The sequence below is a fragment of the Lutjanus erythropterus genome, chromosome 18 (genome assembly GCF_056507025.1).
Source record: "Lutjanus erythropterus isolate fLutEry1 chromosome 18, fLutEry1.hap2, whole genome shotgun sequence".
Taxonomy (NCBI): Eukaryota; Metazoa; Chordata; class Actinopteri; order Lutjaniformes; family Lutjanidae; genus Lutjanus; species Lutjanus erythropterus.
Window position 1 is genome coordinate 16,844,986 of NC_139334.1, and position 15,826 is coordinate 16,860,811.

At 41.6% G+C, this 15,826-nt stretch overlaps 2 protein-coding genes across 3 annotated transcripts in view; both read left to right on the forward strand.

The window, feature by feature from the left end:
- Positions 1-1,337: 1,337 nt before the first annotated feature.
- On the forward strand, positions 1,338-4,873 carry tmem30b (transmembrane protein 30B). The gene is made up of 7 exons (XM_084742925.1): positions 1,338-1,566; positions 1,863-1,970; positions 2,098-2,205; positions 2,396-2,483; positions 2,559-2,696; positions 2,914-3,120; positions 3,778-4,873. Exons 1-7 carry the CDS (start codon positions 1,375-1,377, stop codon positions 3,954-3,956), a joined length of 1,020 nt encoding a protein of 339 aa, XP_084599051.1. The 5' UTR covers positions 1,338-1,374; the 3' UTR covers positions 3,957-4,873.
- Positions 4,874-5,613: 740 nt separating this feature from the next.
- Positions 5,614-15,826, forward strand: part of dync1h1 (dynein, cytoplasmic 1, heavy chain 1) — a 32,886-nt gene continuing 22,673 nt past the window's right edge. For both annotated transcript variants that reach the window (XM_084741956.1, XM_084741957.1), the window contains exons 1-20: positions 5,614-5,971; positions 8,376-8,463; positions 8,670-8,843; positions 8,980-9,235; positions 9,362-9,548; positions 9,652-9,923; positions 10,015-10,242; positions 10,810-11,463; positions 12,036-12,458; positions 12,586-12,765; positions 12,858-13,007; positions 13,096-13,242; positions 13,472-13,612; positions 13,766-13,942; positions 14,222-14,332; positions 14,449-14,568; positions 14,690-14,929; positions 15,139-15,294; positions 15,483-15,596; positions 15,693-15,803. In XM_084741956.1, coding sequence (XP_084598082.1) covers positions 5,722-5,971; positions 8,376-8,463; positions 8,670-8,843; positions 8,980-9,235; positions 9,362-9,548; positions 9,652-9,923; positions 10,015-10,242; positions 10,810-11,463; positions 12,036-12,458; positions 12,586-12,765; positions 12,858-13,007; positions 13,096-13,242; positions 13,472-13,612; positions 13,766-13,942; positions 14,222-14,332; positions 14,449-14,568; positions 14,690-14,929; positions 15,139-15,294; positions 15,483-15,596; positions 15,693-15,803 — 4,179 coding nt within the window. In that variant the 5' untranslated portion in view covers positions 5,614-5,721. The remainder of the gene's footprint in view (positions 5,972-8,375; positions 8,464-8,669; positions 8,844-8,979; positions 9,236-9,361; positions 9,549-9,651; positions 9,924-10,014; positions 10,243-10,809; positions 11,464-12,035; positions 12,459-12,585; positions 12,766-12,857; positions 13,008-13,095; positions 13,243-13,471; positions 13,613-13,765; positions 13,943-14,221; positions 14,333-14,448; positions 14,569-14,689; positions 14,930-15,138; positions 15,295-15,482; positions 15,597-15,692; positions 15,804-15,826) is intronic.

The following is a 15,826-nucleotide window of genomic DNA, read 5'->3' on the forward strand; positions in this document are numbered from 1 at the left end:
CTCGGCAAATCTGGGTGTAGCTGCTCGATACGTTTCAGGAGTTTTGTGTGTGATATGAAGTCGTGTGGTTGACTATAGTTATACTATAAACTGTACAGTTTTCTTTTACTCTATACTGTGTTGTAAATAAGTTATATGAACTGTTGCAGCTGCCTGCGACGTCCTACAGAAACTCACGTACAGAGCTGATATCCAACAGGCGCACATCCCCCAACCGCAGACATTATTTCCACCCTATTCCTTTCGGAATATATGTTGTCCAATATGTGCCTGTAGGAAACTTTTTTTTTTTTTTTTTTTAACAGGACATAATACAGATTATTTTATGTTAGCTTTATAAACAGCATTTTATGTATATTTGATCCTTTTTTTAAATTCAGGTTTAATATATGGAAAAGGATCAACTGTTACAGGTTGACAGAGGAGTGCTTTTTCATTTAGCACTATTAGAGTACCTTGAATGTATATGACATTCATAAACAAACCAGTTCTATCAAACTTTGGAACTGTATCTGAACAATGTGTCTGTGCCGTCATGCTGCAGGACTTTTCTTGATTATTTCATATGATTATCGATTACGTTTACATGCAGACAATAGTCTGTATTTTGACCTTATTCTGAAAAAGATCAAATTCTTACTAAGCTGTTTACATGACTAATGAAAATGAATGGTCCACTAATACTCCCATTTTCATGCAGCCTTGCTGCGATTATTGATGCTTCCTTGCATCAAAATAGGTTTTTTGTCAAAGTTTTCCACTGTTGGCAGACTTGTTTGACTGTACAAATTCAGCCTCTCACTTTCATACAACCATCCTCTTTAAAAGGTCCGCATTGCGATGTTTATGCATACCCCAAAAAACCCTGTTGATATAGGTCTCTCCCTCTGACCAGAAATGTGGGCTTTTGTGCTTGCATCTGTACCCCAGGCTAGCAAACTGTTGGCTTGTTAACAGCACAGAGCTGACTGTAAACAAACATGCAGCTGTGTGTCACAAACTGCAGTAAAAGCCCTGAATGAGATGCAAAGTCTGAATTTGCTGTTTGCTTGTCCAAAGAATGCTCCTAAAACCAGACAAATACAAGCATATCCCACATATCTTAATCAGAATCTGTTCCTAATTCAAAATATCCAACATGACCTTTATCAAATTCAGAATATTTGCGATTATAGTGGAAAATGAATGTGCATGTAAAAGTGTATGAATCTGAGCTGATTTTCAGTGTTTTTGGCTCGTTTTTTTTTTTTTATATTTTTTTATTGTTTTGTCTTTTATACTTTTTTCCTAATGTGGATTTCAGAATGTATCCATCTTCAAGTATATTGTTCAAAATAACCTTGCAAAAAAATCTCTCTTAACAGAACCAAGAAAATGGTGAAGCAGGATGAGCAGGACTTCGCCAACCGGCCTGACAACACTGCTTTCACTCAGCAGAGACTTCCGGCATGGCAGCCCATGCTCTCTGCTGGCATTGTCATCCCAGGGTTTGTCCTCATCGGCCTGGCCTTCATCGGCATTGGAGTCGCCCTCTTCGTCACTTCGCAGAGCATCCAAGTGTTGGAGGTACGACTGTGACCACTGAACACACAAATCACATGTCACCAGTACAAAGAAAGGAGAGACACAAGACGGTGTGTTTTCTGGGATAAAAGGGAACAGTATTAAAACAATATGTATTTTTAGTGTTGAGATGAAAGAAAATTGCACAAGGTCCAAACTGTACGCTACTATTTGCTCATTGACTTATCACTTGGAAAGCGATATGATTTAAACAGGTGTGGTATCGGTAACACTCAATGGAGATAGGCGTTGTATCCATCAATAATTAATGATGACCTGTATTGTTCTTTCCTCCACAGTTAGATTACACTGGGGTTGAATCAGCCTCGCCGTGTTTCAAGTGCTCCGACCCAGACGTCAAGAACTGTGTGTGCAAGCTGGCCTTCCCCATCAACACTCTATTTGAGGTTGCATTGGTGCTTTGCACAAACACATTCATACACAGACATGCAAACAGTTTGTTTTAGTGAAGTTGAACTCTCTTCCTGCCTTTGACCTTTGGCTGTCTTTTTGTTTTTCTGTTTTCTACCAAAGGGCCCTGTTTTCTTTTATTATAGTTTGTCCAACTACTTCCAGAACTACAGAAGGTATGGTGTGTCCAAAGATGATGACCAGCTGTCTGGAGACCTGGATAACTTTAAGGTGAGTTAACTTATGAGAAAACCTATGAGAAATAATGCTCCATAATGCTAAACTCGAAGCCCACAAACCAGTGGGTGAAACCACAGTGTTCTGTCCACTTATTCTACTGTTTATGTGCTGTTACTCATCTGTAAAAAAAAAAAGCTTTTATTTTATCAATGCAAACATTGTTTTTTTGTCTCTCTTGAAGGCTCCCAGTGACGACTGTACCCCCTATGTGTATGACAACAACAAACCAATTGTACCATGTGGAGCAGTGGCAAACAGCATGTTCAATGGTACGTAAAAACTTGGGATGAAGTTTATTTGCACGTTAAGGAAAGTATTCATTCTTGTTTTTGCTTGCTTTACAGACACCTTCAAGCTGTATCAGATCATCAATGGGATAAAGAAGGAGGTGCCCCTGGATGGGAAAGGGATTGCTTGGTGGACAGACTACAACGTGAAATACAGAAACCCTTCTGTCACACCTCTGAAGAATGCTTTCAATGGTAGTAACTTGAGTAAAAATTACTGTGACTTGCTGCTGTGATGCAAATTACGTGAGGGATGCGTAGGGCTTAAAACTAATCGTTCATCAAAAGGCTATTTTAACTAAGTTATATTGAAAGGAATTTGAGTGTTGTAGAAGAAGCAAAATCACATTTTAAAATATGGTTAATATAATGTCTGAAAATCATGATAGCTGATCAAAAGTTTGACTTGCAGGTACTGTGAAACCCCCATTTTGGCCTCGGCCTGCTTACGAGTTGGACCCCAAAGACCCTGCTAACAACGGCTTCATCAATCAAGATTTCCTGGTTTGGATGAGGAGGGCGGCCCTGCCTAATTTCAGAAAGCTGTATCGTCGAATCACAGAGGGTGATTACGCAAAAGGTCTGCCAGCTGGAAACTACTCCCTTGAAATTGCCTACAGTATCCTTTTTTTTTTACATCTTACAGGTTCTGGGATGATTCTAGGATGAATTTAAGGATGGTACTTGGAGACATGGCCACCACACCTTGTTTAGTGTCTCTATTTAAGCTTTTTTTTTGCACGTTAGTACTATATAGCTGTTTTGATCTTACTTGCTGCTGTAATACAGTCATATTCACTATATTGACACACACTGTAATGCGTGTATATAATTTTCTGCCCATTTCACTAGTGCATTTGTTGTGTCATCAGGCGGTATGATTAGACCAGAGCATTTTGCATGGTTAAAAGAGTTTTACATCCACATGAGATTTACAAAGCTTCAAATCTACCCAAATGGGTCAGACAGGCGTTGAATCGGCCACATATTTTGTATCATGTTACTTCATCTAACCTGTTTTACTGGTTGGGTGTGGCTCTGTTTGTACTTTGGCAGAGTGAACACAATGACGCTGATGTTCCCTGAGATGAGGGAAAAATACAAGCAAATTTTCTGACATAAGTAAATGGGCTAGGCAAATAATTATTCACGTGATTGATTGTCGTCTACTTAAAGCCTACAAAGGTTTATGCAAATACCTAAAAGGCATTTTTCATTTTGCGTAAAGCAGAGTGTTTCCATTTTTGCTGTATATCCTTAACATTTTGTCCCCCAGATTATCCTGTTCTGAGCTTTGAAGGGAGAAAGAAAGTGGTTCTCAGCAACGTGTCCTGGATGGGTGGCAAGAATGAGTTCCTGGGCATCGCCTACCTCGTGATTGGCTCACTGTGTGTTGTCATGTCCATAGTCATGCTCATTGTCTATGCTAAGTTCAAGTTTCCTGAGGAAGACTGAGTTCCTGGTCATGGACTGTGGTTGGCTGGGGGTTTATATACCCGACCAACATTTTTTTTTCTTTTTTCTTTTCTTCTGTTTTTTTTTACTGAATGGGATGATGAAAGCACAGTGCAGTTCTCACACAAAGGGGAGCATTCAGCTAGAATCCACCCTTGGACTTAAATCACATGTGTTGCATGAAGACGTCCCCAAGGTACAGAGGCAGCTTGGTGTCATTTTGTAAGGCAGGACTTGACCCCACTGGCTGCAAAATAGGAACTGGCTTTGTGGACGCTGTGAAATAATTTCAAACATGGGTGCATGTGTAAAAACACTGAAATGTCAGTTACCATTCATTATTAGTGGAAAAGCTAGATGTATTTTGTTGGTATCTCAAATTTGAGTGATCTTGAGGAAAGTCTCATTGCTCATGAGTCAAGTCCAAAATCATAATGTTAATTCTGTTAATATAGCTATATTTTATTGGTAAAATGATAAAGCCTCTCCTATGCCTCCTAATGGATGGATGTTAAGGTAGTGTGGAGGTAGAATGACACTGTCCGCAGGCTGATATCTGCTGAACAAGAGAAGACATGCATGCATTTATTTAGTCGGTGTTTCTCTCAGGCTTCCTATACTGTATTGTTTTTAAATCATACTTCATATCAACAAAATGAGCTGCAGCCTCATTTTAGGTCAGTAATAATGTTAAAGCCATAAATTATTTGATAAGCCATTTGATACTGGACTAAAAGTTACTGTTGATGTGTGTAAAATATATAGTTTAGCTTGGAAATAATGCTGTTTAATGTGGGAATATATTACTCCTCAAGCTCAGGGATCTGGTGTACAGGCCATGCAAGCTCATGTTGTCTTCTATGTACTGAGATTTTACTTAATGTTTATTTATTTAATAAAACAACACAAAAACCATAGCTTTTACATTACTCTGTTATTTTGATATTTAGATTCTGCAGGCAACAGTGCCATATGTTTACATATTTTTTAAATCTATGCTGGATTAAATAGAAATGTGTGTTTAATGCCATAAGTGGGCCAGTTGTTTATCCTTCAACCACTTTATTATGTCTTCAGAGTTCATTGGGTTATAGAAATCACATTACAGTGTCTGAATAAGTAACAGCATAATTAAAGTTGTGTTACTGTCTTTAACTTTGCCAAATCTGGACTGTGGCTGAGGAGGATTTTTCGATTTATTGCTGCATCATGGAGACAACTCCCTTTCTCCCCCTATCTGTCATACACTGCTAAAACAAAAAGACTGTCGTGACTAGAAGGGAACCCCAGACCCGCGAAAGATCTCGCGGGAGTAACCATTTTAACCCAAACCCTGGTCTCCCCCTAACCTTAAGCAAGTATGTTTGTCCCTCAACGTAAGTATATCTTAACTACAGCACTTTCCATCATAATTTAAAATTAATTTGCACAATGAAGAGACAATATGTACAAATATCGCGGGGGTTCCACAAATCAAGGGCACCCTTTTAGACAAGACGCAAAAAAGACAAAAAAAAGTGATTCATTCAACTGCATTGTGGGTATTGTAGTTTTACGCTAGTATGGCCCAGTGAATTACTCCCTTCCGTGAACGACAAGTACCACAATCCATTGCACAAATAAAGTTGACGCCGGTTGCAGCGCCTTTGACAGCGGTAGTCAGTCAGCCTGTGACCAGCTCGCCACGGCCAGTCTGATAACGACAGCTTCGCTTCTTTGTTCAGTTTCACGCCGCCACCTGTCCTGCCGTTGACCGCTTCAAAGCATGTCTGACGGCGGGGGGACGGAGGAGAACTCCGGCACCATGGAGGTGTCGGCCGTTCAAACGGTCGCTGATACCTCGGTGCTGCAAAAGCACATTCGGAAATTGGTACCGCTGCTCCTGGAAGATGGCGGCGAGGCCCCGGCCTCACTGGAAACCGCCCTGGAGGAGAAGAGTGCCGTGGAGCAGATGAGGAAATTTCTGAGCGATCCCCAACTGCACACCATCCTGGTGGAGAGAAGCGCACTCAAAGGTACAGTTAGGAAGAAGCGATCAGCTTTCAATAACATGATGAATGTCATGAACATCACAATGCAGCATGTCTGTATCTTGACTATCAAATTCGTCACCAGCGAAGTGTCTTTAAACCCATTGTTAGCTAAGTTATCGGTGTATGTGAGCAGGTTCGTAGTATTTGTCAACGGGCTAACAATGTTATCAAAGTTTTCTATCCCTGCCTGTTAAATGGAGAGGCAACTGCGCCACACTGGGTGGGGAAGAGACAACAGAACAAATGACACTGCAGTTAGGTTGCAGTGCAGTGTTGTCATTTTGAAGTGTGATAACAGCACTGATTAAGCTGCAGTCAGTATTCATTTTAGTATGGCAGTGTAGCCTGCATTGCTAGACTGAACCTCTCTTTCTTTTTTTATTTTTTAAGTTAAAAACACATGTACATTAACAGTATATACGCGACATAGCTGTCTATACAAGGGGTACACACTAATAATCATTTCGTACAATTTCAAACTAATGTATCATAACTTAATAACAAAAGCATCAAACATAATTGGTTTTAATTGCCATCTTGTTCCTAAGGCCTCCTAATGTGTTGCCGTCCATGTCTTCTTATAATAGTGGAATTTTTGAAGTAATCAGAGTAACTACACAAAACCCTAATGTCTTTGTCCTTATTATCTCCTAAACATTTAAAAATGCCTTAATTTTGCAGTTGTTGGCTCTGTTTCCCCTCTTACATAATGCTGAACATCCACCAAAAATATTCTAGTACACAGTTCTTAATAAAACAAATTGCAGATTGTTTCTTCTTCAAGTTCACAGTAACATTCAGTGCAACAAGGCTGAATCACTCTGTTCCTGATTTCCAAGGACTTTTCTCAACACTCTGAGGCCAAAATTGGATAGACCCTGGGATTAAAACTGGCATCAACACAAGCCAAATTCTGGTAAAATATTTCAGTGGCTGGTAGATTTGCTTTCTCACCAGCCCTAAAAAGCCCAAAACGTTTAATCTATTGAGGTAAAAAGGCAGTTTAGTAAACAGAATCTTGATCCACATTTGATCAGCATTATTTAGTTTGATAGTTTCATCTCAGTTTCAGGAGCCTGAGCATTGTGCTGGACGGACCTGCTGACTGGATGCATTTGTATAGAACCAGTCAGAGCAGTGCAATGGCTGAAATGTGATTTTTCAGATCTGGACTGGTGACGCTCCTCTGTCATCGCGTAGAACCCAAACCATTTAAATAAATGGTTAGAATTGGTCCGACTGGATCCAAAGCTCTGTGCATTCTGTCTCAATGGAAGAGGGTGAGATGTATTTGCCAGAGCAAATGAAAACAAGAACTCTGAAGATTTGTTTGGTTCACTGGATGTTGGTGTAGAATTCTATGCATAAGTGCAGTTTTATAACCCACATTCAAAAAATAAAACTCGTTGGCAGCATTGCTGTATACTAAAGAGAACAGAACAAAAGCACAGTGCTAAAAAAAAACAAAAACACAGCCATGATTTTAAAAATGTCACAAGCACCAAAATCATAGAAATTCAAAGAGTGAATCTTTTGTATTTGCTACAAGTCATGTTGTGTGCACCTTCTTTGGGTTCTATCATGTGAATTAGCTTGTGTCAATGAACACATTATCTTTTGTTTGCTCCAGGCAAATTAAGCCTGAGCTTCAGAACCACTTGCATTTAGTAATATTTTTATGAGTGCTAAACCTTGATCCCTTGATACTGCACATGACCAGCCGCTTAGTCTGAGCCTGTAGGTTTTGGATTCCCAGCCAGAGTGCCGCTGCTCCTGCCTATTCATGGTTCTGCTTTAAGAATAGTGATGCTGCAATGCAGAGAGTGCAGTCTCTGCAGACAGCTATCTTTTCCTACAAGCCATGACCTCACTTGCAAAGGAGGGTGGGGACACAGATGGATGCAGATGAAAGTGTCAGATTGCACTGTCATCCTACTGTAAGATGGCTTATTATAATCAGATAAATGCTTATAACTAGCATCCAAATAATTATTTTTACCATTAGCATCAGACTAATTTTGTTGGCCTTGAGCAATCAGTCCTTAGTGCGTCATGGAAGCCTTAAAATAGTAACTTACATGGTGTTAAACCTCAGCACGCGGACTGTGTACTGGTAAATGATGCCAGCTTTGATTATGTTACAAGATCATATTATGGTAAATTTTTGAAAAAAGGATCTACTATGTTTTGATTTTAGGTTTTACATGGTGATGCCAAACCTTTGACCTGGTAGTTAGTGGAGAATCTTAATAACTTGGTTTCAGTGTGGAAAATGGCTTTAGCAAACACTCATTAATCACTGATTGGCAATGCAAAGAAAATGATTTCAGTAGCTGTCATTGTACTTTGTCAGATAAGACTTAAGTTTTATTTGATCTTCACACAGAGGACGTTGGAGATGAAGGAGAGGAGGAGAAGGAGTGCATCACTTATAACGTCAGTATTGATATACATTATGGGATCAAGTCCAACAGGTAAATGATGCCTCTAATGCACTGAACAGAGGTCTTCTTTTCAGCCATATGTGTTTTAATGTGATGTGATTTAAACTTCATATAACCTGTACTCTAAAATATAATTTTTCATTTATTTACTGCATTGCATTCAGCTTCCATTGCAGTTCTCTAAATTAAATTAATTCTGAAATATAAATGTTTTCAATCCCTTTTGTTCCCTTTAGCTTGGCTTTGATCAAGAGGACAGGCGTCATTGATGCCGACAAGCCCATTTCAACTCAAGTTCGAGTTCTGACCTTGAGTGAGGATTCTCCCTATGAGACGCTCCACTCTTTCATCAGCAATGCTGTTGCTCCTTTCTTCAAGTCCTACATCCGCGAGTCTGGCAAGGCAGACAGGTAATCCTCAAGATGTGTCCTACATTAAAAAAAAAAACTTTCATCTAATAAACTGAATCATGCATTCAGTACAGAGGAATAATGTTTCATTGATGTAGAATTAATTTGCATCGCAATCTCTGTCTCACTTCTCTAGAGATGGGGATAAAATGGCTCCCTCAGTGGAGAAAAAGATTGCTGAGCTGGAGATGGGCCTTCTCCACCTGCAGCAGAACATTGAGATTCCTGAGATCAGCCTGCTCATCCACCCCACCATCACAAACATCGCTAAGCAGTGCTATGAGCGCGGGGAGAAGCCCAAGGTCACTGACTTTGGGGACAAAGTGGAGGACCCGACCTTCCTCAACCAGCTGCAGTCTGGGGTCAACCGCTGGATCAGGGAGATCCAAAAGGTCGAGAGACATTTCCATATTTCTGTCTCAATAATAGACAAAACAATGCTGTTATATTTCATGTAATAACAGGTATATTGAAATATATTTTCTCTTATACTGACCGCTGGGTTTGTCTTTTATCAGGTGACAAAGCTTGATCGTGACCCAGCCTCAGGCACAGCCCTGCAGGAGATCAGTTTCTGGCTGAATCTGGAGAGAGCCCTCAACAGGATCCAGGAGAAGAGAGAGAGCCCCGAGGTTCTGCTCACACTGGACATCCTCAAACATGGCAAACGTTTCCATGCTACTGTCAGCTTTGACACTGACACTGGTGAGTGACAACCAGATAAAGCTTTGGCTTTTTTTGCTGCCTTTATTGGCAGTATTTTGAACACAGTATGATTAATTGTTTGTCCTTTCTCTACATCTCACAGGCCTCAAACAGGCAGTGGAAACTGTCAATGACTACAATCCTCTGATGAAGGACTTCCCTCTCAATGACCTGCTCTCTGCTTCAGAGCTTGATAAAATCCGTCAGGCCCTGATGGCCATATTCACTCATCTGAAAAAGATCAGGAACACCAAGTACCCGATCCAGAGAGCATTGCGTCTGGTAGAGGCCATCTCCAGGGACTTGAGCTCCCAGCTCCTCAAGGTGTTGGGCACCAGGAAGCTCATGCATGTTGCCTACGAAGAATTTGAAAAGGTCGGTGTGGTTGAGTCTCTAGCATGAACTACTTTTGCTATTCAAAATATTATACATCTTCCTAAATGTCCTTTCAAACTTTTGTGTGCAGGTGATGGTGGCATGCTTCGAGGTATTCCAGACCTGGGAGGATGAGTATGAGAAACTACAGGTGCTTCTGAGGGACATTGTGAAGAGAAAGAGAGAGGAGAACCTGAAGATGGTGTGGCGTCTGAGTCCTGCTCACAGGAAGCTCCAGTCACGTCTGGATCACATGAGACGTTTCAGACGGCAGCACGAGCAGCTGAGGGCCGTCATCGTCCGTGTGCTAAGGCCACAGGTAAAGTACTAATAGTGTCTGTAATGGCTACACTGGTGTACGCTATATTTAGAAAAGTTTGACTGCTTTACTTTGCTGTCAGGTAGCCTTTTCTGGTGGGAAATATAAGCCAAATATCAGTTACTAAACTAAACTAATTTTACCTTATAGTGCACTGGAGTTGCTGGTCCACAGTTGCCTCGATCTGTTAGTTTGTTTTGTGTTATTGTGCGACTTTGATGACAGCAAACTATCCTTTGAAAACACTTAAGTCACACAGTGGGAGGAGACCAGCAACTCCAGTTTTGTGCAAGGTGAAATGACTGATTTTGCCTATGGAGTTTGGTTGGTTTGGGGAGAGCGATATTTAGCTTGTATAACAAAAGTTTCCTATCAGAAAATTCTGTCTGATGGCAAAGCAAAGGAGTGAAAATATTCTTCCAGCTTTTGTGCTGTGCCCCTCTATTTTTCTCCTATGGATAAGTACATTATGCAACCCCACTTGAAATAATCCAAAATATAGCTAATATCTAACTAATTTTATCCACACTTGACTGAGAAATACTTTTTTTGTCTTTTGGTCTCCAGGTGTCTGCTGTGCCACAACATGCCCCCGGAGAGACAGTCGAGCCTCAAGACATGAAGGTCGCTGGCGTTCTCTTTGATGCTGCTGACGCCAACGCCATCGAGGAGGTCAACCTGGCCTATGAGAATGTCAAAGAGGTGGATGGCCTGGATGTTTCTAAAGAAGGCATGGAGGCCTGGGAAGCTGCCATGAAGCGCTACGATGAGCGCATTGACCGCGTTGAGACCCGTATCACCGCCCGCCTGCGTGATCAGCTGGGAACCGCCAAAAATGCCAACGAGATGTTCCGCATCTTCTCCCGCTTCAACGCTCTCTTTGTGCGTCCCCACATCCGTGGTGCCATCCGCGAGTACCAGACGCAGCTCATCCAGCGTGTGAAAGATGACATTGAGTCACTGCATGACAAGTTCAAAGTGCAGTATCCTCAGAGCCAGGCCTGTAAGATGAGCCACGTCCGAGACCTCCCGCCTGTGTCTGGCTCCATCATCTGGGCCAAGCAGATCGACCGTCAGCTGACTGCGTACATGAAGAGAGTGGAGGATGTCCTGGGAAAAGGCTGGGAGAATCACGTGGAGGGGCTGAAGCTGAAGCAAGATGGAGACAGCTTCAGAGCTAAACTCAATACTCAAGAGATCTTTGATGACTGGGCTCGCAAGGTGTGTAATATGATACTTATTGGACAAATACTTGCCTCTCTTCTGATTAGGGCTGGGCAATATTGCAATATTTTCTCAACATGATGATATGAGGCCAGGTATCAATTTTTTGATATCATGCAATTTTCTGAACTTACTAGATTTTCCAGCCATTCTGTTTGCCTTTATCCAATTAGTCGTTTTATCCACATTACTATCATTGCAATATCAATATTGTGGTGTGGTCAGAAATATTGTGATAAAATTTGATTTGTCCATATCACTCAGCTGTGGTCTAGAAGATCACCATGTTTTAGGGCTGCAACTAATGATTATATTTATTGTAGATTAAACTGTCAATTAAATATTTCCTTAAAAAATTACTCAGACTGATTAATTGATTATCAAAATAGTTGCTGATCTGATTAAGATGTATATTTATATTCTAGAAAAGCCAGAAAATATTATAGAAACTATTGAGATATTATTTATAAGCCATATTGCCCAGCCCTTCTTACCATGCATGTTTCCATTTTCAGTCACCTTTTCTTCCGTTATTTAAATATTTGTTGCTCTTTTCTTTTATAAATCAGGTGCAGCAGCGTAACCTTGGGGTGTCTGGCCGCATCTTCACCATTGAGAGCACTCGTGCCCGCGGACGTACCGGTAACATGCTCAAGCTCAAAGTCAACTTCCTCCCAGAGATCATCACCTTGTCCAAAGAGGTCCGCAACCTCAAATGGTTGAGCTTCCGCGTTCCCTTGGCCATCGTCAACAAAGCCCACCAAGCTAACCAGCTCTACCCATTCGCCATCTCTTTGATCGAGAGCGTGCGCACCTACGAGCGCACCTGTGAGAAGGTGGAGGAGAGGTCCTCCATCTCCCTGCTGGTAGCTGGGCTTAAGAAGGAGGTTCAGGCTCTCATCACTGAAGGCATCACTCTGGTCTGGGAGTCCTACAAGCTGGATCCATATGTTCAGAGGCTGGCTGAGACAGTCTTCAACTTCCAGGAGAAGGTCAGTGTAGAGGAGCTGTCACTGTAAAATGCTTATATACATCCTGCAGAACTACAGACAGGGCTACTGCGTATTTGCTCTGAAAACTAATTCTAATGTATTTTTTCTGCTGTATGTTGTTTTCTAGGTGGACGACCTCTTACTGATCGAGGAGAAAATTGATCTGGAGGTTCGCTCTCTGGACACCTGCATGTTCGACCACAAGACCTTCACTGACATCCTCAACCGTGTCCAGAAGGCTGTGGACGACCTGAATCTGCACTCCTACTCCAACCTGCCCATCTGGGTCAACAAGCTCGACATCGAGGTTGGCACTACATTCGCGTTATACTGTGACCGTTTTGAGTTGGAAATGTAAATACTTTAACATTTTCATTCATGTTTGTTTTCTTTCTGTAGATTGAACGTATCCTGGGAGTGCGTCTGCAGGCTGGCCTTAAAGCCTGGACCCAGGTGCTCCGCGGACAGGTCGAGGACAAGGCTGATGTGGACATGGACACAGAGGCTCCACAAGTGAGCCACAAACCCGGAGGGGAGCCCAAGATCAAGGTAACCATCGTGACTGACTGTTGTGGCTCTGTCTTCACTTATTTCCTGGACACAGCTGACTAACTATTCTGTTATTTTCTTTTCCCAGAATGTCATCCATGAGCTTAGGATTACTAATCAGGTGATCTACCTGAACCCTCCGATTGAAGACTGTCGCTACAAGCTGTACCAGGAGATGTTCGCCTGGAAGATGGTCATCCTTTCCCTCCCCAGGATCCAGAGCCAGAGATACCAGGTAGGGATGTTTGAACAGTTGGGCTGCGATTTCCTCTTCAGAAAGCCATGACATGAATGCATGTCTGAATGTTTGTGGTATGCAAATATGTAGGTACAAGCCGCTTTATCTACCAAACATAGATTCTATTTTCGTCTCATACAGAAAAAATATATAGACAGCATAATTTTGTGTCCTGTTACACTTGTGCTGTTGCTTTGTTTTAAGCTAATCTGTTCCTCCTCACCAGGTGGGAGTTCACTACGAGCTGTCAGAGGAAGAGAAGTTCTACAGAAATGCCCTGACCAGGATGCCAGACGGCCCTGCAGCCTTAGAGGAGGCCTACAATGCAGTGGAAGATATTGTCAATGAGGTGGAGCAGTATGTCAAGGTAAGAAGCATCTTATTATAATGACAGAAAAATGTGTGAAAACTTTTACTGCTGTTTGAGGAACAGATGTAATTAAATGAAATGCCAACTTCTTTTGTCTTCTATGTGTACATTAGTTTTTGAGCATCTCTTTTCTTCATTGTCCACTTCCAGGTGTGGCTGCAGTACCAGTGCTTGTGGGACATGCAAGCTGAGAACATCTACAACCGTCTGGGTGAAGATCTTACTAAGTGGCAGGCCCTGCTCGTCCAGATCCGCAAAGCACGTGGAACCTTTGACAATGCAGAGACACGCAAAGAGTTTGGACCTGTGGTCATCGACTATGGCAAGGTAATGATGACTTACAGTTCTAGAACATTATTTCTCAAAAGACAAACTCTCTCAAAGGTCATAAAAAAGTCCATGTTAGACAAAATGTTATATTGTCAACCCTTATTTAAAGAGAAGCAGTAGGTTTCTTTGACATAAACACCCTGATTGGTGCAATTTTGTTTAATTCTGAAGCAATTTGAAGATTTATTTTCTACACCGCCTTCTACAATAAATGTCCAGTTAGAAGTCAGTTATAAGGGCTTTTTGTTAAGTGTTTGTGTTTGTTCCTGACAACAGGTCCAGTCCAAGGTGAACTTGAAGTACGACTCTTGGCACAAAGAAGTGCTCAGCAAGTTTGGACAGATGCTCGGTCAGAACATGCAGGACTTCCATGCTCAGATCTCGAAGGTAACACATGATAAAAGAAACTTTGTAGCATTGATTTCTACAAGAAGCTCATCAGAAGATTCTTCTATTAACAAGAGTTCTCTCTTATCACCTTTATTTTTTTGTTTCCTCTGTAGTCCCGCCAAGAACTGGAGCAACATTCTGTGGACACAGCGAGCACTTCAGATGCTGTCAACTTCATCACGTATGTCCAGACTCTGAAGCGCAAGATCAAACAGTTTGAGAAAAATGTGGACGTAAGTACTCAAATAAGTCCTCTCAAACACTGAATATCCTTTCCGTCATTCTTTTGTAGTGTAACAGTGGATGCTTTAAGAAAAACAATGCAATCATTTCCTCCCTTCTTTTGCCTTTTAGTTGTTCCGCAATGGACAGCGTTTGCTGGAGAAGCAGAGATTCCAGTTCCCTCCATCTTGGCTCTACATTGACAACATTGAGGGAGAATGGGGCGCCTTCAGTGACATCATGAAGCGCAAGGACACTGCTATCCAGCAGCAGGTGGCCAACCTGCAGATGAAGATTGTGCAGGAGGACAAAGCAGTGGAAAACCGCACCACTGACCTGCTCAATGACTGGGAGAAGACCAAACCAGTTGCTGTAAGAGAAATTAAATCATCTAATTAAATTAATTAAAATACATTATACAGTACAGTCAACCCTAGTTGATGCTTTCTGTAATGGATAAATGCTAATTGTTAAAATGGTATAATATTATTTGTACATTTTCTATTGTGGCTAAAATAACTTAAGTTTTAAAACTGAATTATTTGACTTTTTTATGTCTAATTGGTAATCTGCTTCTCCAGGGTAATCTGCGTCCAGAGGAAGCCCTTCAGTCTCTGACAATCTATGAGGGCAACTTTGGCCGTCTAAAGGATGAAAGGGAGAAATGTGCCAGAGCCAAGGAAGCCCTGGAGCTCACTGACACCGGCCTGCTCAGCGGCAGTGAGGAGAGGGTGCAGGTAATGCCAGCAAACATTGACATTAAAAGCATTTTAAATCACCAATCAAAGACCAAACAACCGCAGATATCTCACTCAGTAATATTCAACCCATTATGCATGAGTTACAGCTCTTACTTTACTTTACAATGCCAAAAAGCAAAACTGCTTTTTTTTTTCTTTTGATTTGTTTTGTCTTTGTGGGGTAGGTGGCACTAGAGGAGCTGCATGACCTGAAGGAGGTTTGGTCTGAGCTGTCAAAGGTCTGGGAGCAGATCGACCAGATGAAAGAACAGCCATGGGTGTCTGTACAGCCTCGCAAGGTAACAGTTCTACAGTAATCATTCAAGTCATTGCATTTCTGTTGTTAATTTGTGATATTCTTAGCATTTAACTGTACTTGTGTTTTTGGGTTGTAGCTTCGCCAGAGTCTGGATGCTCTTCTGAATCAGCTGAAGAACTTCCAAGCAAGACTGAGGCAGTACGCCTCCTACGAGTACGTCCAGAGGCTGCTTAAAGGATACCTCAAGGTAAGGCAGCTGGTTTATCCCAC